This window comes from Oryctolagus cuniculus, chromosome 1, assembly GCF_964237555.1.
Source record: "Oryctolagus cuniculus chromosome 1, mOryCun1.1, whole genome shotgun sequence".
Taxonomy (NCBI): domain Eukaryota; kingdom Metazoa; phylum Chordata; class Mammalia; order Lagomorpha; family Leporidae; genus Oryctolagus; species Oryctolagus cuniculus.
Genome location: NC_091432.1, coordinates 99,437,551 through 99,461,438, shown reverse-complemented (window position 1 = coordinate 99,461,438; position 23,888 = coordinate 99,437,551). Strand labels below are relative to the sequence as shown.

The window sequence follows — 23,888 nt, the reverse complement described above, 5'->3', positions numbered from 1 at the left end:
GGAATTACAGTGAGGAAGACATTTAATTCTATTTTTTTTTTTTTTTTTTTTTTTTGACAGGCAGAGTGGACAGTGAGAGAGAGAGACAGAGAGAAAGGTCTTCCTTTGCCGTTGGTTCACCCTCCAATGGCCGCCGCGGCCGGCGCGCTGCGGCCGGCGCACCGCGCTGATCCGATGGCAGGAGCCAGGAGCCAGGTGCTTTTCCTGGTCTCCCATGGGGTGCAGGGCCCAAGCACCTGGGCCGTCCTCCACTGCACTCCCTGGCCACAGCAGAGGGCTGGCCTGGAAGAGGAGCAACCGGGACAGAATCCGGCGCCCCGACCGGGACTAGAACCCGGTGTGCCGGCGCCGCTAGGCGGAGGATTAGCCTAGTGAGCCGCGGCGCCGGCCTTATTTCTTTTTTTCTAAATGGAAGGCCAGTTGTCCCAGTTTCAGTTATTTAAAAGCTCAGCCATTATCCACTTATTTGTAACACCACCTTTGTCATCAATTTGACTTTCTATTCATTCATATCACATGATATCATAACATTTAAAACATTTTATAAAATAAAGTGTGATTATGTTTAAAATAAAGGGAAGGATCTAGGGGGAAGATAGGGTGCCACCCAAAATCACTAAGGCTTCATTTCTTTTAAAAACCAACAAGATATTGTCAAAGGACATAAGAACAAAGATTCTCTTTGGCTCAAAAAAATTTTTTTTCAAATGATTGAATTTGAGTGTGAAAAAAAAGTACAATTAGTTGAGTCACACATGCGAAAACACAGAAGTTGACAGATAGAATTTGAAAAATAGAGAGATAAAACAAAAATAAATAAATAAAAGGTTTATGATCACTAGCATGGGAACTAGGACCCCAACTTCTTACTCCTGAGAACCGGTAACCAAATAGAAAAACTGAGCATCTGTCCTTCCTGTACTTTACAGAAAACAAATTACTATAGTTGACAAAGGAAACAGTTTACAGAATTCCAGCCAAAATTCATGGAAAGAATAACAGAATTATAAAAGCATTTTTTCTTGTGGCAGCAGCACAAGTGCAGGTTTGAGGTGTTGCCGCTCCACTTCCCTTCCAGCATTCTGCTAATGCACCTGGGATAGCATTGGAGGATGGCCCAAGTGCTTGGGCCCCTGCATTCATGTGGGAGACCTGGATGAAGCTCCTGACTCCTGGCTTGGTCTGGCCCAGCCTTGGATGTTGTGGCCATTTGGGAAGTGAACCAGCAGATGGAAGAATTTCTCTCTCTCTTTCTCCTTCTCTCTCTCCTCTCTCTCTCTGACTTTCAAATAAATAAATAAATTTTTACTTATTTTTAAAAAGCACTTTTTGCACAGTGAATTAATTAGTTTTGGGAAGATCATGGAAGGAAGAAAGCCTATCAAGGACTTCACAATGGAGCCACCAGGTTCTGATCCCTCTGACTCATCTCAGCGTTAAGACTGAGAGCAGTGCTGTCAACCTGAATCTTCCCAGGTCTTTCCAAATGTCTCCAATGTTCAGGAAATACAGGGGATGCGAACAAGTGGAAACAGACAAAGCCAGTTCCTGGCACATTTTACAGAACAACTGACTAGAATCTTCTACAGGAAGGATGACAGGAGGAAGTAGACAAAAGGAGAGGCAGAAGGGGAGAGACTGATCTAATTTAATAAGACCCCAGGGCCATATTAACTAAGCACAATGTGTAAATCTCATATAGACTTGCATTAGAACAACCAGTTGTAAATGGCATTCTTACGAGAACTGGGAAATTTGAATGTGGACTGGAAATAGATGACACTAAGCAATCATTATTAATTTTGTTTTGGTGTCATAGTAGCATTGTAGTTAATGTAAGATAACACTGACATTTTTTAGAGCTACATATTGAAATAGGAGGCATGAAATTATAAGCAGTACAGGACTTTCAATGACACTCTTGCCCAACAAAGTGTTGGAAGTATTTCAAAACCTAAACAATCTCTAAATCAGTAGGAGAGTTCTTTACCATCTTCCCCTCTTTTTGCAACTGCTTGACACTTTTCATAATAAAATTTGTAAAAATCTGATATTTTCTTAAAAAAATCCATAAAATCTAAAAGAAGGAAGATGCTAGTAGCTTGTATAAGCTTTATGTACCTGAATTCCTCTCAGAGAATTTGAATGTTTTCTTGCAAGTGACTTTTGGGACTAATAACTTTGACATTTTAATGAGAAGACCAGAACACCACTGTAACATATAATTACTCCTCCTTCTACTTACTGCAAATTATACAGGCCCAGAAGTCCCATTCCTCGAAAATCGGTTTTAGGATCATCACCTTGGAAACCAATTTCACACCACTGCTTAGAAATCCGAGATTCCAATGGAGTATTGGGCTTCAAGAATTTCCATAACTTGAGACAAAAAAGAGAATTACCCTGTTGATATTCACATACAATTCACTTTCCTATAGACTCTGATTTTGTAGACTATGTTATAAGGATTTGGAAAGCTGAATATATGCAAATGTACTGCAATTAAAGATGTGATATTTTAATTATCTGTGATAGCAGTTCTCAAAGTATAGTCTGAACATTCCTTTGGGGTACCCAAGACCTTTTCAGAGGGCCTGGGAGACAAAACCAAACCAAACCTACTTTAAGTAAAAGTAAGAGGTTATTTGCCTTGGCACCCTCATGAGTAGTACACTGGGATTTTCCAGAAGCTCCATGTATGGCATGTCAGAATGCATTGTTCTGAAGGCAGTAAAATGTGTATTTGTATATTTTATTTTTATAAAGACTTCTGTTTGAATTTATAATCAGAAACTAGGTAGATAATCTCACAAAAGGCTCTTTGGAGCTCTCAAAAATATTTAAGTGTATACAGAGAAAGTGAAAACAAGGAAAATTTGGGGACCACCCATTATCCAACTCATCAGAAAAGTTTTCCTAATGTTGTATTAGGACTTTTCACAGCATTATTAGCAAAAAGAAAAGTGGGCTGACTTGAGTTTTATTTCTTAGATCTTACCCATTAACAGGAGGGAGAATAAACATGTCTGGAAAAAGAAACATCAGTACTATTCATGAACAAACTTAACATATATTATCATCTTAAAGAGTTGAGTAAAAGAATTTCAATTAAAATCAACTATATATTGACAAATACAAATTCGAAATATTATGCTCTTTACTGCATAATAAATTGGTTCTACTTTCCTAAGTTTTCTGTAGAAAGAAAGATACTGCATTTATTACTAAAGAGGAGACAGAAATTGAGATGTACAGTTGTATAAAGATGTACGGTCAAACTACAGAGCTCTTACTAACAGAGATAGACATGTAAGCAAACTTTTTGGACTGTTAATATTTAATATTTTATCTTTATTATAGATAGGGTACAAATATAAGTGTCAAATCTTACTATTATTTTAGAAGTAAATTTATAAATTGCTGTTCTATAGATTTTAAAGTAAAGCAGAACATTAATTACGTTGCTTTAGAATAAACTGTCACAAATCTGACACATTATAAAACATAATATTCAATAACAGAAAATAGTAACAAATAAAAAGTTGTAATTCATACTATTTTAGTATTAATTTCAACACTAATCTAAAAATGACTTATTACTCACATTACATAGTACTTTATGTTAGTGTCACACAGATGGATTTACTTTATCAAAGGATGAGTGAAAAAGACTTCAGAGGAATGAAGGTAAATCATGCTTGAAAGCAAAATATAAAACCTGAGTATAAAATATCCCTTTTTATATAATCTAGACAAGAGTTTGCCAGTGCCCTGCATTCAAACAGAAAATGTGTGAGTTCATGGAAGAGACTAGTGAAAGACATGTGATCAGTCAGAAAAAGTTCAAAACATCCTCTAGGCACTGATTTGGTTACTGCCACAATGAAAAATAATAAAAAACAATGATTTTAAGTAATCCCAGGGTCCTCCACAATTAAAAAACTTTGGTATCATCCAGTGAGTTGGGTAAAGACTGTCAAAAGCAAGCATTTCCTTTCTGTAGATAGGTTACAAATCCCACTCATTAGGAGAATGCTTAGTTTGCAAGACTAAAAAACACCAGCCCCACCCCCCAATCTTTTAATTATATTTTCCTGTGAACATTTTGAAGTATCCATGAAAATGAGTGTATGTGGCTGTGTTCCAATAAAACATTACTTGTAAAAATGAGTGGCAGGCCAAATCGGGCCCACAGGTCTTGGTTTGCTGACTCTTGCTCCACAAAATTTTGGGTAGTAGGGAATCAAAGGGGTTAATACTCATTTAAAATACGAAAGTGCCTAAACTCAGGCAGTCAAACACAAACCAAGAGTCAGCCTCTGGGAACCAAATGTGAACAACACGTGGTTCTCTCCTGAGACACGGTGTTGTGTAGTAGGTTAAGAGCCCTTTCTAACTATGTGAGCTTGCAGTCACTTACTTGCTCAGTCTGTTTCCTCATCTGAAAAATGGAAATAGTACCAGTGCCACAAGGTAGTTGGACCAACTGAATGAAATAATGCTATAGAACACTTAGTGTAAAAGTTGGTACATATTAAACACTAAGTAGATATTTTCTATTACTGATTTTCTTATAATTATACTTGAAATTTGAATAAATTGAAGAGGAGAATAAAGATCTCCCTCCTAAGTTACCCTGGGGAGGCTAGCGAAGATGTTAAAATTCAGTAAGGATTTTAAAAATGAGCTGGCTCCATAAGCTGTACTTCGGAAATTTATATTCATTAAATAAAAGGTTTTTTTTTTTTTTTGACAGGCAAGAGTGGACAGTGAGAGAGAGAGACAGAGAGAAAGGTCTTTCTTTGCCGTTGGTTCACCCTCCAATGGCCGCCGTGACCGGCGCGCTGCAACCAGCGCACCGCGGCGATCCGATGGCAGGAGCCAGGTATTTATCCTGGTCTCCCATGGGGTGCAGGGCCCAAGCACCTGGGCCATCCTCCACTGCACTCCCTGGCCACAGCAGAGAGCTGGCCTGGAAGAGGGGCAACTGGGACAGAATCCAGCGCCCCGATCGGGACTAGAACCCAGTGTGCCGGCGCCGCAAGGCGGAGGATTAGCCTAGTGAGCCGCGGCGCCGGCTCTCATTAAATAAAAGTTTAAAACAAAATTAAAAAAAAATGAGCTGGCTTCCACTGTGAGAATAGTGGGTAGCAGCGAGAACACTAAGAGCAAATTCCTGGGCATATGGTATGACATGGCCTATTCTGGCTCATGGTGAATGGCGAATGTGCTGTATATGAAGTGGATGCAAGAGATGCAGCTTAGAGAAACAGTGAACACTGGAAAGCGTCCAAAATGCCATGGGAGAATGCACAGACTTTCCACGATGGACCTGGGGAGCCTGAAGTCTTTAATCTACGGAATCACAGACCTATATTTTAGAAAAATCTCTCCAGCAGTATTTTGGAAGATGGAAGAAAAAAAATATCTAAGGCTTAGTGGCAGAATTAAAAGGCTGTAATATCCCAAGTTGAAGATGATGGCTACATAAGGCAGTGGGCATGGAATACATTTGGGAGATATTTTGAGGGTGCTTTGTGGATATGATTTAGTGATTTCTATAGATGTAGAATATATCCCAATTAGATTGAAATTTATGTGAGGACAGAAAAGATGCTTTGTCTCAAAGTGCCTAACACAGTAGTGGACAGTCCTGGTTTCATAATTTAGTAGTTGTATGAATCAGAGCTTAGACTAAAAGGTTTATAGGTTTCTTCTAAAATAAAGACAATAATTACTATCTTGTTTAGTTAACCCAAATGATAACACAGGCATACTCAAAGAATAACCATAGATAAAAGTCATACATAGAAAAGAAAATGTGGTTTTTATATACTTTGGAATATTACTCAGACATAAAAATGATTAAATCCTGTCATTTGTGGCAACTAAATGGAACTGCAGTAGATTAGTTTAAATAAGTCAGACACAGAAAGACAGACAATGCATGTTCTTATTCATTTGTGGAACATAAAAAAAATTTGATCATACAAAAGTAGAGAGCAGAATAGAGGACACAAGGAGGCAGTAAGGATTGGGGAGGGAGCAGAGAGAGGGTGGATAATGGATACCAAAACCCAGTGAGATGGGGGAGCAGTTCTAGGATTATATAGCCCCACAAGGCAACTATAGGCTACAACAGTTAACTACACATTTCAAAATAACTAAAGTAGAAGGGTTTGAAGACTCCTGGCACACAGAAATGATAGTATTTGAAAACATGGAAATGCTAATTACTCTGATTTGATCATTGCATATTTTATACAGGTACCAAATTATCATTTTGTACCCCATAAATATGTACAGTATTATATGCTAATTAAATAAAATTTAAAACATCGTATCCCAAATATTCTTACATGTAGCTAATGAACCACAGTAATTCAATGCATCCACCCACATTTGTTGAAAATCAACCTTGTGTCAGCAAACATACATTAGATCAGCTAAAGATGGTGCATACGTCATTCATTGATTCTGAGGGCATCTCAGGTGCTTCTGACCAGTCTGCTAATTATATTACTTTTTTCCTTTTCATTCACCTGTTATTTCCTACCATACTTTGTTTTGTTGACCTTGAATACTTCCATCAGAAAATGGTCAAGGAAAAAAAGGACAAGAAGTGAAGCGGGAACTCAGTGGTAGGTAAAATAAAATTACAATTAGAGAAAGAAAAATAGTATCACGAAGAATGAGGCTTCTTTAATTTTTAATGATCCGTATCAGATCCAGCATGAATTAGCAGAGACAGATGAGTCACCTGCTTCAGTATTTACACATACAAATATACAACAGGATACATTTAACAAGTATGTCTTCTATTGACATTCTTCAATAAAATAAAGTTAAGGCAGCTCAACAAATGTTTTCTTCCAATTTTGCTACTGTTCTAAAGGCTGGCCCTAGGTTTTTTTATATTAACTTCTTTAACTGAAAATTCAACACTTTGAAGAAAAATTGTATTGATGTTTCTTAATACACCATAAGATCCAATAAAAATTTTAAGGTTTTTTTGACAGCCAAGAACATACTATTTTTCCAACAGTTCCGAAACGCCTTTACCTCCTCTTCTAATACTCTCTAAGTGACATGAACAAACAGTCAGCATTAGGATCTTGGGTCATCTCCCAAGACGTCTAAAGCAGAAATCAACTTCATCTTCTTCGAAATGTCATAATGAAGATCACAGGACCCTCTGACAAGTGCTGTTTCTCCTATTGACTTTCCACATATGTGAAACCACCTAAACTGGAGCCAAATGTGAGAGCCCACAGCTACCACCTCTGACGCTTTCTCAGCTGACAAACGAAAATTGCCTCTGAACTTCTCACATGAATTTTCTGATAGAAAACTCACTTTCAACACCTGAACCAGCAGGAAAACCCAGCCTTCCCAACCAGGTACAGCACACACAGCTTCTTAATCTTTGAACCTCCGATATCCAGAGAAGTGCCCGGCACAAGGCAGGCCCTTAGCAAACACCATCTGACTTGAATTAAGGACTGAAACTGTTCAAGAACTAACCTTCAAAAGTAGTTCTTCATGTTGGGGATTATCAGAATCATAGGGCTCTCTGCGCAGTTTTTCCACATCTGCAATGAGGTTTCTGTACCCAACGATTTGCAGAAGGCAAGCCTGAAGCGAGATTCCCAGCCTAAGGTGTTCAAAAACAAGAGAAACACACAGGAGGGAGAACAAAACACGTGCTTTTGGCATTTGTTTCTTTGATGTATACATGATGGAATTTTTCATATGTAGATAATATTCAGGAAATGGCTCAAAGTGATCTATGTAATAGAAGTACAATTATTACTGGAATTCCACATAGACAGTAGTACAACCTTGCTAAGACTGACCTCTAATCCTGGTTTTATCTTAAGGTAAACTGCAAACGTGTGGCTTAAAAAAAAAAAAACACAAGGGATTTCTTTACATGGCTGACTTGAAAGGAAGATGTAGAGAATACAGGTAGTAATGAGTTCCTAGGGATGATGTAGGCCCCCTAGATGGGTACATCAGAATCACTTCAGAAGGGTGTGCTCAAGAGGGTGAGTGGGGGAGGAAGAGGGGCAGGGAGGGAGGGAAGGAGGAAGGAGAAGAGAGAGACAGAGGAAGAGAGGGAGGGAGAGGGGCAGAGAGAGAGAGAGGGAGAGAAAGAGAGAGGAAGAGGGGAAAGAGGGAGACAGGGGGAGGGGAGGAGGGAGGGAGAGGGAGAGAGAGAGGGAGAGAGGCAGAGAGAGAAAGGGAGAGAGAGGGAGAGAGAAGGGAGACAGAGGGAGGGAGAGAGAAGAAGGGAGAGGGAGGGGGGAAGGAGGAAGGGGAGAGGGAGGGGGGAGAGAGGGAGAGGGGGAGAGAAGGAGAAGGGGAGGGGGAGAAGGAGAGGGGGAGGGGAAGAGGGAGTGAGAGAGAGAGAGAGCAAGAGAGAGAGAGATCCATCTTAAGCTCAGGGGCTTCAGGGAAGGAAACATTTCAAAATGAAATGAGATGAAACTAAACAAAAACTTATGCATCTCCCCAACAGCTTAGGCGGTGCCAAGAGAGCCCACAGCTGTTGCAGAGTCCCCACTGTGTCCTTTCCCACCACACCCTCAACACTTTGTCTTGGGCTGAAACAAAATCCCCCTGGCCTGTTTTCAAGTGCTTCCAATTCTGTCCTCTGAGCACGTTTAGTTCCGCCTTGCTCGGTCGTGCCTGTATATTTTAAGATAGTGATTCCTTCTTCTGGTCCTATCTCCAGAGGTTGGTGCGGGCAAGGGCAGGGTTGGTGTGGGAAATCATTCATGCTTTCAATGCCCTCTTGTGGGAAAGCTTCCCAGATGCTCTGATACACGGCTCAGTCTGCTCTGAACGCATATTATGCCCCTAACAGCCCCTAAGTACACATCCCCAGACCAGAACACAGTCTAGCTAGCAAAGCACCTAGAGGCCCACACTTTTGTAATCAGATTGCCATTTTCTCCTCTTATAACTTACAAGGTAAAATAGGATCTTTCTAAGCAGCAATGTAACATGTCAAGTCTTTTAACCAGGTGACTGATCATCAAGATTCTTTTTTCATATAAATTATTGTCATATAAAATATTCTATTCTGTACTCATCTGATGGTATTTTAAAATCTAAAGACATTACTTCATGTTTATTTATCCTTGCTAAATTCTTTACAGCCATGTTTTTTGTGTGTGTGGTTGTGACTGAACATTGGAAATGTCATATGATACTGTCCAACATATTATTCTTCCTAGTTCATTCACTTGGAACATTTCTGCTGTGACCATTATAACCACAATGACAATGACCTTGTCATCTTCTTCTTTGAGGGTAAAAAAAAATCACTGAATTTAAATCCAGACTTGGGGGCAACAGGTCTTAGGACTGGATACATACTACAAAAACAGAGGGCAGTGTCAGACAGCTCAGGAATACTGACCTTAAATAAATTTTATGTGCCATTAAATGTCTTATAATTACTTGTTGCCAAAGCACCAAAAAAAAACTAAATCTAATATTTAAGTTTAGCAAAGGTCACAATGGCACTGGTCACCCAAAAAACCAATGTAGGATTGAGAAGAGAGTTAATCTTGAGGGAAAGAAGAGAATGGAGAAATAAAAGGAAGGAACAAAAAAAGTCAATTAAATCTTTTCTACAGTAAATTTTAGTATCACCATCAGCAGCATTTAAGAAATATATTTAAAATAAAATGAGATTAATAGTAGTAATAACTGAGTAAGCTATATTTTCCCCATCCTTAGCCACCTATTTCTTTGTTTCCTCATAGAAGTATATCATTTTTGGGCTGGTGCTGCGGCTCAATAGGCTAATCCTCCACCTTGCAGCACCGGCACACCGGGTTCTAGTCCTGGTCGGGGCACCGGATTCTGTCCTGGTTGCCCCTCTTCCAGGCCAGCTCTCTGCTGTGGCCAGGGAGTGCAGTGGGGGAAGGCCCAAGTGCTTGGGCCCTGCACCCCATGGGAGATCGGGAGAGGCGCCTGGCTCCTCCTGCCTTCAGATCAGCGCTGTGCACCAGCCGCAGCACGCCGGCCGCGGCGGCCATTGGAGGGTGAACCAGCGGCAAGGGAAGACCTTTCTCTCTCTGTCTCTCTCTCTCACTGTCCACTCTGCCTGTCAAAAAAGGAAAAAAAAAAAAAAAAAAAAAAAAGAAGTATATCATTTTGGGGGCCAGCGCTCTGGCGTAGTGGGTAAGGCTACTGCCTGCAGTGCCAGAACCCCATAAGGGTGCTGGTTCAAGTCCCGGCTGCTTCACTTCTGATCCAGCTCTCTGTTATGGCCTGGGAAAGCAATAGAAAATGGTTTAAGTCCTTGGCCCCCTGCACCTGGGTGGGAGACCCAGCGGAAGCTCCTGTCTCCTTGCTTCGGATTGGCGCAGCTTCAGCCATTGCAGCCAACTGGGGAGTGAACCAGCGGATAGAAGACCTCTCTCTCCTTCTGCCTCTCCTACTCTCTCTGTGTAACTCTGACTTTCAAATAAATAAATAAATCTTTTTTTAAAAAAAGTATAGCATATTTTATATCAGAATTTGCTAATACTGAAAACGAGTCAGCAGAGTCCACATTGGGATGTTAAAAAAACCTATTATCTATAAGGCTATTTTTACTTTAAAAAGAAAATCAAGAATGAATGGAAAAGAAATGCTTTGAGTGCAACTTTTATAACTTTCATAGGACAGACCTCAAAAAATTTGCTATTTAATCTAATCTCTAAATAAAATTATGAGACTAATAGATCCCTCATGCCCAGCTGTAGTCTTAAATTTTTGGTTCAACCTAATTTAGAATGAATTGCTTCCTTATCACCTCCCCACAGGGATGAAATATATGTCAGAAGATTTCAAAAATACCTTCTCTACAAAATTAAACCAACACTTCATGGCTGAATAAGGAAAAGGCAACTAATTAGCTGGAGCAGCTGCGGACGAATGCCATAGGGACCAGGTGTTTTTGTGATGAGCCCCTGGATAGCTGTACCTAGATTCCCCCAACATATGCAGAATGTGTCCAGAAATTCCTTCCAGCCACAGCTCCCTGTCTCTGGGAATGAAAAGCTCTTCTCCGTGGGAACAGCTGAAGTTCTCTATGCACAACTAAAAGACAGTTTGACTGTTCCCAACCTAAAAATGTCTCTAAATATATCTGCATTTGAAGTTTATTCTACCCAATGTCTTTAACCCAAAATTTTACTAAAAAATTGCTGTTCTCATTGGAAAATATAGAGCTAATTTTAAATGTCACGAAAATTGCCAAATGCATTTTAATACTTCCAAGAGGAATAAATTATAAAGTTCTAAAGTCTTCATGAAAAAACTCCTCATCTCCCTCCCACGCACGCCTGTCTTTTTGACAAGCAGGTAGGAACTGTCTCTGAGATTACCAGCCTGTCAAGAAGGAATATTCATGAAGTAACTGAAGAATATTCTAGTTGGAGTTAAATCAGCCCAGGCGCATTCATGATTTGAGCATTTACTGCTAATGTGAAAACAGGCATCGCATAGAGTGACTGATGAGGAATGGGCTTCCTTTATCTCATCTGCTGGTATCAGGGACCTCTGCCACATTTCTTACATTCATTGCATTTCAGAAGCACAAGCATACACCACAGGAGGAACAGAAAGTGGCTGCCAGTTACAAGCAAGAAAAGAGACCTTTTTTTTCTTTATTCTTCAACTGCAAATTAAAACATTGCAAATGACTATTTTAGGAAGAGAAGAAGCAAGAAAGAAGAAAGGGAGAGAGGAAGGGGAGGGAGGGAGAAAACTAATTATGTGGCTATGTGATGTGTTCTAAATTTCCCAGACAAGAAACATTCTTACTGTGGATTTATGTCAGGGTTAATTTTTTTCAGTTCCATGATGTCTTCTATAGTTTTTTCAATAGCATCAGGGTGAACACTCACTGATGTCTGCAACAGCTGGAAAACATGTTTCAGTCAGTTCCTTTTCATCACCACCAGGGACTTAATCAGTGCCTACCTAGGAGGGGGCTTCTGGTATTGTTTAAGCTTCTGCATGAAGATATAAGCTACCAGCAAACACGGATCTAGTGTATTTGAATTCTAAGAACTTTGAAACCTTCATAATTGCGATAGTGCAATTTTTCTGATCAAGGTAATTAACATAAAGCAGAAATACACAAGTTGTTTTTCAGACCATTTTTACCTGTTTCAAGCTACTTATCAGAATACGGAAATGTTATGTTTTCTTTTCCTCACCTAACATAGTCTCCATTGTTGATGGGCTTTGTGCCTACCACTTAAGAGTGAAAGCCCAGGGGGATACACTCTTAAGGATGCCTGAATTAAATAATAAAATAAAATGATCAAGAATCTTGAAAAACTACTAGGGTACGTGGATGCTCAGCTACACGCTGTAAAAGCTGGCACAGCAGCTTCTGTGATTGTGTTACAACATCTTGGGTATAAAGTGAGATGATCTGGCTACTGAGAAAATACTAGAGAGCTGACGCTGCTCCTATTTTCATGGAATGTTTATGACTTGGGAAGAGGTATAAAAAAGGGGTAATTCAGCAACGAAGTCAGAGCATTTCACAAATCTGACTAGAAAGTCCCATACAGTGGCTGCCCTCATGTAGAAAGTGTAGTAGTTTGTAAGAGGCAAACAATTCTGTTTGCATAAATTTTCATAGCCAACCATTTATTTCTGTTTTTCTTTTTTTTTCGCTTTTTATACTAGAAGTAAGCCTCCAAGCAAAAAGTTGCTGAAAAAGAAACAATTTTACTTACCTTACTTTTTGAATCCCTCAGTGATGTTTCTGTAAAAAGAGTAACAAAAAGTCATTAAAAATTATCCTTTGCAAATGGTTTTAAATGACTGCACCCAAATAATAACACTGCATCCCCAATTCCACTGTTTCTACCATTTGCTTCCTTGTGTATTTCATGCTTACCAATTTTCATGGTTCTGGAAGCTCCAGGTTTGGTGCTGTAACAGATCCGCTGCAGTTCACATCTTCCAGTCAGCTTCCTCATTACAAATTTCAGGCAGCGCCACAAAAATTTACAGTAAAAATACAGGCACACCTGGATCAACATTCTGTGAAAAACAAAAGACAGCACCCTTCCAATAGAACTCTGCAAGAGAACAGAAAGCAACCACCACCAGCAAGGAAGGAAGCGAGGAAGGAAATGTGCGGTTAGATTTCTGGGTTTGCAAGTGTGTGTTGCTAATCCTAGACTACTTTATTTGCTGGAGCTATGATTGCTACAACTGGATGCAGCTCCAGAATGTCCTATTCGAGTCAATATGGCATTCCAACAAGTCGAGGATGAAACACTGGATCCTTTATTTTCCCATTTTTGCCTAAAAACATGTTGGCAACACATCAGAATGGGGAAAACAATGCTGTAACACTGCTCATGTTTAGGACTTGTCTGATTCCTGTAGACTTGGGGAAAGAAATACTTGCTTCTTCTGCCTGCCTGGACAACCTCTTAGCTCTTCCTTGTTCATTTACGGCCCCTCCTTAATGCCTTTTCTCTTTCTTTCTTTTGCCACTACCTGTATTTGGATTCTTCCTTTGCTCCCTATCTGCCCTCCCTCCCTCCGTTTTCCTTAGGCATTGGTTTCTTCCTTGAGGACTAGTTGTGTAGCCACTGCCTCCTCTGCTGACCAATTCCAATACTCCCTAGGCTTGCTGGATGCTTCTTCATCAACCCACTAGACAAGCACCATTGACCATGGAGCCTCCTTGGAGATGACAACATTCTCTGATGTAAACTTTTCAAAAACTCTCGAGAAGTTCGTTCCTGGCTCTCACAAAAGAAAATTTTCTTCACTATAAAGTCTATTTTGTTCCAGTAATACTTCAATAAATTATAAACTCTATTGTAACTGACTGTGTACTTATTCACAAGTAAATTTTTCTTTTTAATGCTGACTTCTGATTTTTAAAATATGAGTTTCAACTACTTCCTGGTATTTCAGAGTCTCAGAGTGATTCCAGCTTTAAATGTAACGTGAGTCTATCATCCAGGAGCTTATATTCAACTTGTCTTCTCTTTATACTATGCATTCCTGGGGGAAGAACTATTTATAGTCCTTCCTATCAATGTCATTTCTAAAGGTGTCTGTTTTCATTTTTCTCTCAAATGTTCACTAATTCCCTCAAGGGGAATCCAGGGGATGGACCCAGGGTCACTTGGACAAATTAGTTAACTAATAGGCTTAACAACGTGATCCATCCTTGAAAATGATCCAATACTTTGCTCAAAATTTTCTCATTCAAATATCTTCAACAGCCTTGTGTTAAAAATAAAAATTATAACTGTCTGACTTGTACAAAGGGATGAGGTCTATATCTTATAAATGTAAAGGAATGGAAAGAAACAATGCAAACAACTAAATTGCTTCATTAAGATCCCATCATTGACTAGTTTACAGTCAATAAAGTTATGTCCCAGAATATCTAATAACATGAAAATGGCTATGTTTATCACATAGAAAAGAGTTACAAAGGACTATGTGTGGGATGATATACTTTTCCTTTAAAAATTTTTCATAGTGACACATTAACAGGGAAAAAAAGGATTGGCAAGATACGCAACAAAAATGTTAACAGTTGTTTTACTAATAGGATCACCAGTAACTTTTATTTTCTTTGTTGATTAAGTATGTTTTCTTTTTCTATAATAAGTATGTACTTTATTTTAAAAAAACAAACTTATAGCAAAAATCAAAATGTGTAAAATGCACCAAAACCTTACCAAAAGTATTTATAAAATGTCTATGTATAGCTGGTTAGTATGAAATTAACCAGGTTCTCCTGAAAGACAAAAAATGGATTTACTACAATGTAAAGCCTGACATTCAACTGTTCCAGTCAATATGTTCTACGATTTGTGAGATTTAGGTTAACAGCCCCTGCCTTCCATCCACCCCCACCAAAAAAAAAAAAAAAAAAAAAAAAAAAAAAAATCCTCTAAAAATAAATTCAGTGGAACATTTTAATGAGACAAGTGAGAAAATTTATAATAAAACCTCAACTTGCTCTCTTGTTTTCACTTCCAAACTTTTGGAAATCCATGCCAGAAAAAAAGACTGAGCATTATCTTTATTAACTGATCCCCAGCCAAATGGTAATTACATTAATTCCTGGGAGCCATTATTCCTGTGTTAAGTCGAGGTGTAAAAGCATTCCATGATAGCTGCTTCATGTACAACTTTCTGCGAAGCTGACCTCAGGAGTGGGCCCCTGCCTCCAATGAAGCCACCTTTCTAGTCTTAGTGTCAGGACGCTATTGTAGGTGGAAGCACCTGCCAATCAGGCCCTCGCAGCCTAGGGAAGGTTCCGGTGATTATTTATGGGGTATCTTTGTAGTTACCCTACTTAGGAACAAGACATTAAACAGATTATAGTTAAATAAATCCTGAGAAAGTTTTCTCAGTGCCTTCTTTATCAGGTCTACATAAAGATGCAGCTTGAGACCAGAAATGCCATCCTGGACGGCAGAAGTATCCGAATGTAGAGCAGCTTCCAGCCCAACTGTAATTTCTCTCCCTGGTCTCCCTGCACATGAGAAAATACCTGTTTTTGTTTGGCATCAAGACAAGCTAATATAAAAGGAGAGAAAGATATCACATTCTGCTTGCTTTTATGTTTTTTTTAAACTCTCCTGACAATATTCACACTGCCCAAGATAGAGAAACCCAAAAGAAATCTGCAGTAGGAGTATGGTATGAAGAATCAATTCTCTTAATTTCTTTTTTAAAAATTGTATTTTTTTTGAAAGGCAGGGAGAGAGGGAGAGACAAAGACAGATAGACCTTCCCTCTCCTGGCTCACTCCTCAAATGCTCACAACAGCTATGGCTGGTTCAGGCCAAAGTCAGGAGCTAGGAACTCAACCTGGGTCTCCCATGTTTTTGGTAGGGACCCAAGTACATGAACCATCATCTGCTGCCCCCCAGGGTGCACATAAGCACAAAGCTGGAACTGAAGGAAGAGCTTGGACTTGAACCCAGGAACTCTGATATGTTCTGTGGGCATCCCAAGCAGTGTTTTAACCACTGTGACAAACACCAATCCCAAGAATCATTTCTTAGAGCTCACAACTCTGAAATGCTTCACCTCCTTCTCACATAATCACATGAGCAATAGCATAGATTGTGAGAGAATCATTTCAATTATGAAATAACACTGACATACTGCTAACTCTTTTGTAATAAATAGACCAACAGTCCTGTTAATATTTATTATCCAAATATATTTTAATTTTTGGTTTATTTTTCTAATGAGCCACCATGCCCACAAATATTTCATTAAAAAGTCTAGGTACTATATATTTATTTTTCAATCCAGATCATCAGATCAAACAATGTGTTGACAGGCATAATTTATTTTACATTTAGATCATGAACCTGTATAGGTAAGGCATGTTCAGAGATGGAACCTTCAGTGTTACCCCTGTGGAAGCCTTCCTAGGATGACTTCCCTCCTTATGAAAGGATCAGCAAACCCCCAACAGGAGCGACTCTGGATGGCTGTTCACCACCCAACACTCTCACTGCCAGGAGCTCACTTCTTAAATTATTTGGCCATCTTCACATCCTCAAAACGTAAAGTTTATGGAAAAACTGCTGAGGGGTCAAAAGCAGAATAATAAAAATGTTTAAGTATTTTGAGAGAATAATAAATTGGTTTGACATATTAACCCTGAAAAGGAAGAAATTAGGGGAGAGATCTGTAAACAATCTTGAGCTAATCAGTGTTTTGTTAAGCAAGGAATGAAGGAAGGAAAGAAAGGGGGAAGGGAGAAGAAAGGAAGAAAGGGTGGGTCTGTTTCTTTTCTGAATTTAACAGCCTTGAGATTCCCTGCACCTTTTTCTCCTTTAATTAAGAGGAGGCACTTCTGGCCGGCGCCGCAGCCCACTAGGCTCACTAGGCTAATCCTCCACCTGTGGCGCCACTACCCCGGGTTCTAGTCCCGGTTGGGGCGCCGGTTCTGTCCTGGTTGCTCCTCTTCCAGTCCAGCTCTCTGCTGTGGCCCGGGAAGGCAGTGGAGGATGGCCCAAGTGCTTGGGCCCTGCACCCACATAGGAGACCAGGAGGAAGCGCCTGGCTCCTGGCTTCGGATCGGCGCAGCGTGCCGGCCATAGCGGCCATTTGTGGGGTGAACCAATGGAAGGAAGACCTTTCTCTCTGTCTCTCTCTCTCACTGTCTAACTCTGCCTGTCAAATTAAAAAAATATTAAAAAAAGAGGAGGCACCCCAAAAGTACCCTGAGATCTCAGTTACTTCCTCTTGAAATGCACTAACTCCATCCTCTCCACTATCTGAGCCCTTTTTCCACGAGGTTTATAGCTTGCTCCTTTTTCCTCTCAGACGGAATCAGCGAGTCAGTAAGTTTAGTTTTCATAGGGGAAAATTTGCTCTTTTTCTGTAACACTTGACTTACTTTTCTTCATTATGATCAAAAATTCCCAACTTACCCCTGAAAGGATTTGTTAGATTTTGTAGGAATAACAATAAAATGCTCAAGACTAAGAAGAGAAAATACTGATCACATCTCATATTTTTAATCAGTAGATATATAGGCAGCCGTTTTTATATTTATTTCTGTTTCTTTAATCATGGATTTTTTTGATAGTATTCCCAAAAAGTGACTGTAACTTGCCTAGTGTGAGTGCCTTGCATAATTATGAAAACCTGATTCAATAAAAATTAGAGGAATACACGAATCCCATTTCCAATATTTTCTGTTACCACCATGTATTAATATGCTGCAGAGTGAAGTTTATGGCTGAGTTCACAGCAGTGTTCTTCCTTAAAGCGATCATGATTATATTTATTATTTAACATTCATTCTCTACCTTGAATCAGAGTAGCCACCCATGTAAATTATTCAGAAGGGATCATATCTCTGCTACCAAATAAAAGTGAGCTCCTGTCTGCGGCACTTTTACTAGGGGAATCCATTCAGCAGGGACGGGGCTTCTGAACGGAGAGCTGCGCCTAGAACCAGGAGCCCCTTGTCTGCAGGGGGAGAGGGTGTGGGTACCTGCGGTGCAACACTACTCCATCATCTTAAATTTGTTACTTTGATGTCTTCTTTTGGAACATTAAGAGAAAAGTGGCTCATTTTGAACAGTTTCAATGCATGTACTAATGAAAGTTAATTCTTGCTTGAAGAAATCCTGTAATAAACAAGAAGTACACCTGTTGGTGAGGAAAGCTCGGTACCAAAATGATCACAGTTCTTGGTTCAAACCACAGTTGCCCAAAGGAAACCATTTTCATCTAAAGGGTGATAGAGAAGAGCAGGCTGCTCAATGTTGGGAGCATGACATACCTTTTCTAGGGTGACATTTAATAAGTTTTGGTTGCTCCATCAAAGCTCCTCATTAGGGACATTGGCAGCTGGGGAGGAATTAACAACCACTAGGTGTTTTGCCTAGAAAATATGGCTGTCTCTAAAATGAGCTGTGTCCTAGGAAGAGAGGCTGTATAGGATCTGATCTGAATTGGAAATGTGAAATCATACAAAGAAATCATCTGTGGGCCTCTAGAAAAATAAGCACATTGCCCTCCCATAAAGGAAAGGAAAGGCCTTGAGAACGGACTCTATGTCCAGGAAGGGAGAGCGGGGGGCCATGGTCTTTCTATTATTCTTTATCTAAAGAGATAGCACTGCCTTCTTGAAAAAATTAAGGAGGGTGGTGGGTATGTATCCACCATGGATCAATGTTATTAAAAATTCTGCTGTAGCTGCCGGCACTGCGGCTCACTAGGCTAATCTTCCACCTGTGGTGCTGGCATCCCGGATTCTAGTCCCGGCTGGGGCGCTGGTTCTGTCCTGGTTGCTCCTCTTCCAGTCCAGCTCTCTGCTGTGGCCCGGGAAGGCAGTGGAGGATGGCCGAAGTGCAGGGCCCTGCACCCGCATGGGAGACCAGGAGGAAGCACCTGGCTCTTGGCTTTGGATTGGTGCAGTGCACCGGCCGCAGCGCGCCGGCCCTAGCGGCCATTTGGGGGGTGAACCAACAGAAGGAAGACCTTTCTCTCTGTCTCTCTCTCTAACTCTGCCTGTCAAAAAAAAAAAAAAAAAATCTGCTGTAGCAAAGGGTACTGTTTTTAACCTCCAGAAAATCTCTAACTGAGGGCTTAGACAGCAATAACTGATTTTGGGGTAATTAAAATAATAAATTAATAGTTCATCTATTTCTTTTAAAAGAAAAGAAGGTGGAGCTGGCATTGTGGCTCAGCAGGTTGAGCTGCCATCTGTGACACTAGCATTCCATATGGGCGCCAGTTCAAGTCTCAACTGCTCCATTTCCAATCCAATTCTTTTACTAACGTGCCTGAGAAAGCAACAGAAGATGGCTCCGTGTGGGAGAAGTGAATGAAGTTCCAGGCTTCTGGCTTTGGCCTGGCCCAGCCCCTGCTTTTGTGGCCATCTGGGTAGTGAACCAATGGTTGGAAGATCTCTCATTGCCTCTCCCTCTCTCTGTGGCTCAGCCTTTCAAATAAATGAGTAAATCTTTTAAAAAAAAGATAAAAGAAATGAAGACATGGGTTTATCTTAATTTACTAAAGATATCATTTAATTAAAAACTGATGCTTTAAAAAATTTTTTTTGCTTTTTGCATAATAGTTTTATTGAGTTATTTGTAGGGAGAAGTGGCAAATACATTATGCTTTTAAAATTTATTTATATAAAGGGAAAAATTTCATGCATTTTATATATACAGTTTTAGGGAGAGTGGGAGCTCAATAGGGAGGGAGGGTCAGATGGGAAATATCATTATGTTCACATTATGCTTTAACATGTTTAAATGTAATCTAAAATATAAACTTGTATTGGTAAATAAAAATATTTTAAAACAATCAAAATTAGAAAAATATATAAACAAAGTCATCAAAGGGTATCATTAATGCCCCATCATCCATTATAGGCCTAAAAAGTCTCCCACAGGGGATAAGAGATGAGCTAGCTATTATTACAGATTCACAGAATAGTATAATCTTAATTTAAACCATACCAGGTTTAAGGATATTCACAGTATTATGAGCAAATTAATGTCTGTTGAGTTAAAGACCTGGAAGAGTAGAAGGTAAGAGATTGTAAATGAATTGGGGTAGGAGAATGGAAAATGATGATTAAAAGAGAGTTTAATGAAACTGAATAAACACATGAGACTGGCCTTGTTGTATAGAAACAAAAAGAGTGAGGACTATGGCATTGGAAAAAGTGAACATGAGCCAAGGATTTAATTGTACTACAAGCTCCGTGACATCCCTGTGCATGAGGGACTGACAGTCTAGTAGGAAAAAATGACAATAAAACAAAAAGTTGGACACCAGGATGATATTTCTATTAAAGAAAATACTCAGGTGTTCAGGAGACAGAGGGGAGAAAATATATACCTTCCTCTGAAACTGGAGAGGAAAGCCATGCTTGGCTCATCCTACACGAGGCCAGGACGGGGGAAAATCAGTATCCTTACTCACTTCAGAACTGATAATTCCAACAGATAAGTGAATGAAATCCAAGGCAGTATTTACTGAGTACTCATGGCTTTCATTCATCCTGCCCATGTTCCATAGGGAGGCTCAATAAACAATAAGGTGGCGAAGAGTTGGCCCCAAAAAGCCAAGGGGAAGCAAAGGGCAGGAGAGGTGCCTGCAGACCCTCTCCAAGGGTCTCGCGGGCAGTGTGATGGGAACAGGCAGGCTCTGGGGAGGTCACCTACAGAAAACTGCCTAGAAAAATATGCAGGTTAACATATTTTAACAGGAGTGTGGAAACATTTCTGTTTGTCTTAATGCAGGGATCAAAATAATTTAAAGTCTCTATGTGTATAGATACATGTACATTTGTGTGTGTGTATACACAAGTATAGTGTATATATGTATGTATCACATATCATATATATTATATGTGTATGACTCCTAAAAGAGAGAAAATTGTGGCTATAAGTGCCAGTCTAAGTACAGTCTATAGACAGGTATTTGGATGCACAGGCCATAAACCTTCCTCTTTTCACGTCTTAGTTCTGCATCTCATAAGCTCAGTCAATATCTCAAGCTACAATAACCAAATTTTGGGGCTGGCATTGAGGTACAGCAGCTGAAGCCATTGCTTACAAAGCTGGCATCCTATATCAGTGCACTGTTTCAAATCCTGGCTGATCCATTTCCAATCCAGTTTCCTGCTAATGCACCTGGGAAGGCAGCAGAGGAGGCCCAGGTGCTTGGACCCCTGCCACCGCTTTGGGAAACCAGGATGGGGTTCCTGGCTCCTGGCTTTAGCCTGGATGAGGCCTGGCTGCTGTGGCCATCTGGGAAGTGAACTGATGGCCTCTCTGTCTCTCTGTCCCTCTCTCCATGAATGCTGCCTTTCAAATAAATAAATCTTTTAAAAAAAATTACGGGAAAACAACATTTCTTTGTGCCTTCTGCCATTCAAAAGCATCGAAAATTGGTTGGGACTGAATGGAAAGTTTGACTGGACAGTCTGGGGTGAAATATTACTATGCTTCTGGGCTGTTTTACACCATGCCTAGAAAGGTGTCCAAAAGCTGCCTCAAGGTGGTTGTTTATCTTTTCTATTCACTGTAAACTGGGTCTGCATCCAACAACAAACTTGGACCACTTGTGCTGGTGGCACCTGGTCATACTATGTTCACAGCATCATTTCCACCTCTGCATCCTCTGTCCCTATTTTAAATTTTTTTTTTTTTTTTTTTTTTTTTTTTTTTTTTTTACAGGCAGAGTGGACAGTGAGAGAGAGAGACAGAGAGAAAGGTATTCCTTTGCCGTTGGTTCACCCTCCAATGGCCGCCGCGGCCAGCGCGCTGCGGCCGGTGCACCGCGCTCATCCAATGGCAGGAGCCAGGTACTTATCCTGGTCTCCCATGGGGTGCAGGGCCCAAGGACTTGGGCCATCCTCCACTGCACTCCCTGGCCACAGCAGAGAGCTGGCCTGGATTGGGGCAACCGGGACAGAATCCGGCGCCCCGACTGGGACTAGAGCCCGTGTGCCGGCGCTGCAAGGCGGAGGATTAGCCTAGTGAGCCGTGGCGCCGGCCTTTAAATGTTAAAAATCTTAGCCCTCCCACGTTTTCAGTATCACCTCAATGAACACGTCCCTGAATAATCCCTTCACAAAATCCTTGAACCTACCACTGACCACCTCCCTGTTCCTGAGTTTTGTATGCATACACTGCATCTCCTTAGCAGGTGCAACATTACTTTGGAACAGAAACTACCTCACATTTATTTTATACTACTTATAATGCCTTACTGTGGGCCTACAGTAAGGTATAACAAGATGTACAAATTATGGGAAACAGCTTTGAGATCAAATAGGCCTGCACTCAAATATGTGTATGCTTTTGAGTAAACTACTTAATTTGCTAAGCCTCCTTGTCCTCTGTAAGATGTCATATTGAGTCATATTTTATTATAATTGATATTAAGAGAAAATAAAAAGTGGTATAATACTGGGACAGGTGTTATGGCGCAGCAGGTTAAGCTGCTGCCTGCAATGTCAGCATCCCATATCAGTGCTGGTTCATATTCTGGCTGCTCCACTTCAGATCCAACTCCCTGCTAACATGCCTGGGAAAGCAGCAGAAGATGGCCCAAGTACTTGGGCCCCTGCACACGTGTGGGAGACCCGGATGGAGGTCCAGGCTCTTAGTTTCAGCAAGAACCAGCCATGGCTGTTGTGGCCATTTGGGAAGTGAACCAGTGGATGCAAGATCTCTCTCTTTCTGTAACTCTGCCTTTCAAATTAAATAAGTCTTTGAAATCAGTGGTAAAACACTAGCACTAAATGTTTAATAAATGAATCAGTGGGCCAAGATCAAATGTGAATGACTAATTAAAATCAATTTAGTTTTTTTTTTATGAATTGCAAGCCTTTTATTTATGTAATAGTAACAGTAAAAGACTTCTCTTCCCTCAGTCACTCTAAGCCAGGTCATAGGGACAAGTCTGTTATATTGGCATTGTTCAGTTCCTCCTACAGGAGCTGAGCTTGGCAGATGTTATCCTCTTTTCTGCCTGAGGAATGAAAATATTCAGTGAGGTCCATGGCTGAGAAACTGAGATTCTGAGGCTGGAACAGGTGAAAGTAATTATGTACATGAAGTGACTTCAAAAATTCCCTTTATTAGAATTTACCAAAAGTTAATAGTGTTCTCAATCTACAGCATGGAATGGAATCGTGTGCTAAGTCCTAGCATGGGGGAAGAAAAGACTTCAGTACAATCTTGGACTCCTTCAGCAGTGTACACCAACAGAATTAAAGTTAATAGCTTATATTATAAAAATGAAATGCTAAGCTTTAGCTATTTGAAGACCTCAAAAAGCACCCCTCTTTTTCTAATCACATATAGGCACATTTTCTTATCCATTTTATCTCTTGTTTTCTTTTCAAGCAGACAACACTATCATCAGATTGGGTGGGTGACTATAGGGTACTACCCAATATTAAGCTTTTTTTCCAACACTGTTTAAAACATACTCTTTAGCTGGGTAGACCAATCCAGTAGCATTTTTGTATACCAACGTAATAGAATCTATTCCTTACATTTCGTGGAAATTTTTAAACACACATAAAATATTTTTCCCATTTGTTTATGCTCTGAATAGTTACACCATTAATATCTCAGATGGTAACAGTGAGCTGGAGCAGCTGGGTATTTCTATACTTTGAATGTCCCCACGTTCATAACTCATGCTGAAATACAATCTTCATTGTGAGGTATGGATGGAACCTTTAAGAGGTGATTAGATCATGAGGGGTCTGAGCTCATAATGGATTAATCCATTTATGGATTTATGGGTTAACTGTCTGTTATTAAAGCCAGTTTGGTTCTGCCTCTTGCATGGGTCCCTTCTCATCATGTGATGCC

The 23,888-nt window shown here is 40.1% G+C and overlaps 1 protein-coding gene across 7 annotated transcripts in view; it reads right to left on the bottom strand.

Annotated features, from left to right (window-relative positions):
- Window positions 1–23,888, bottom strand: part of ELMOD1 (ELMO domain containing 1) — a 68,185-nt gene that overhangs the window by 14,282 nt on the left and 30,015 nt on the right. For 3 of the 7 annotated variants that reach the window (XM_008261903.4, XM_002708412.5, XM_051849756.2), the window contains exons 3-7: window positions 12,920–13,065; window positions 12,756–12,784; window positions 11,827–11,924; window positions 7,525–7,654; window positions 2,246–2,379 (exon numbers count right to left, since the gene is read on the bottom strand). In XM_008261903.4, the coding sequence (XP_008260125.1) occupies window positions 2,246–2,379; window positions 7,525–7,654; window positions 11,827–11,924; window positions 12,756–12,784; window positions 12,920–13,065 (537 nt within the window). Of the gene's footprint in view, window positions 1–2,245; window positions 2,380–7,524; window positions 7,655–11,826; window positions 11,925–12,755; window positions 12,785–12,919; window positions 13,104–14,735; window positions 14,795–18,028; window positions 18,160–23,888 lie in introns of those variants that run through there. The other 4 variants (XM_051849751.2, XM_070077746.1, XM_051849749.2 and 1 more) reach the window with 4 other exon arrangements.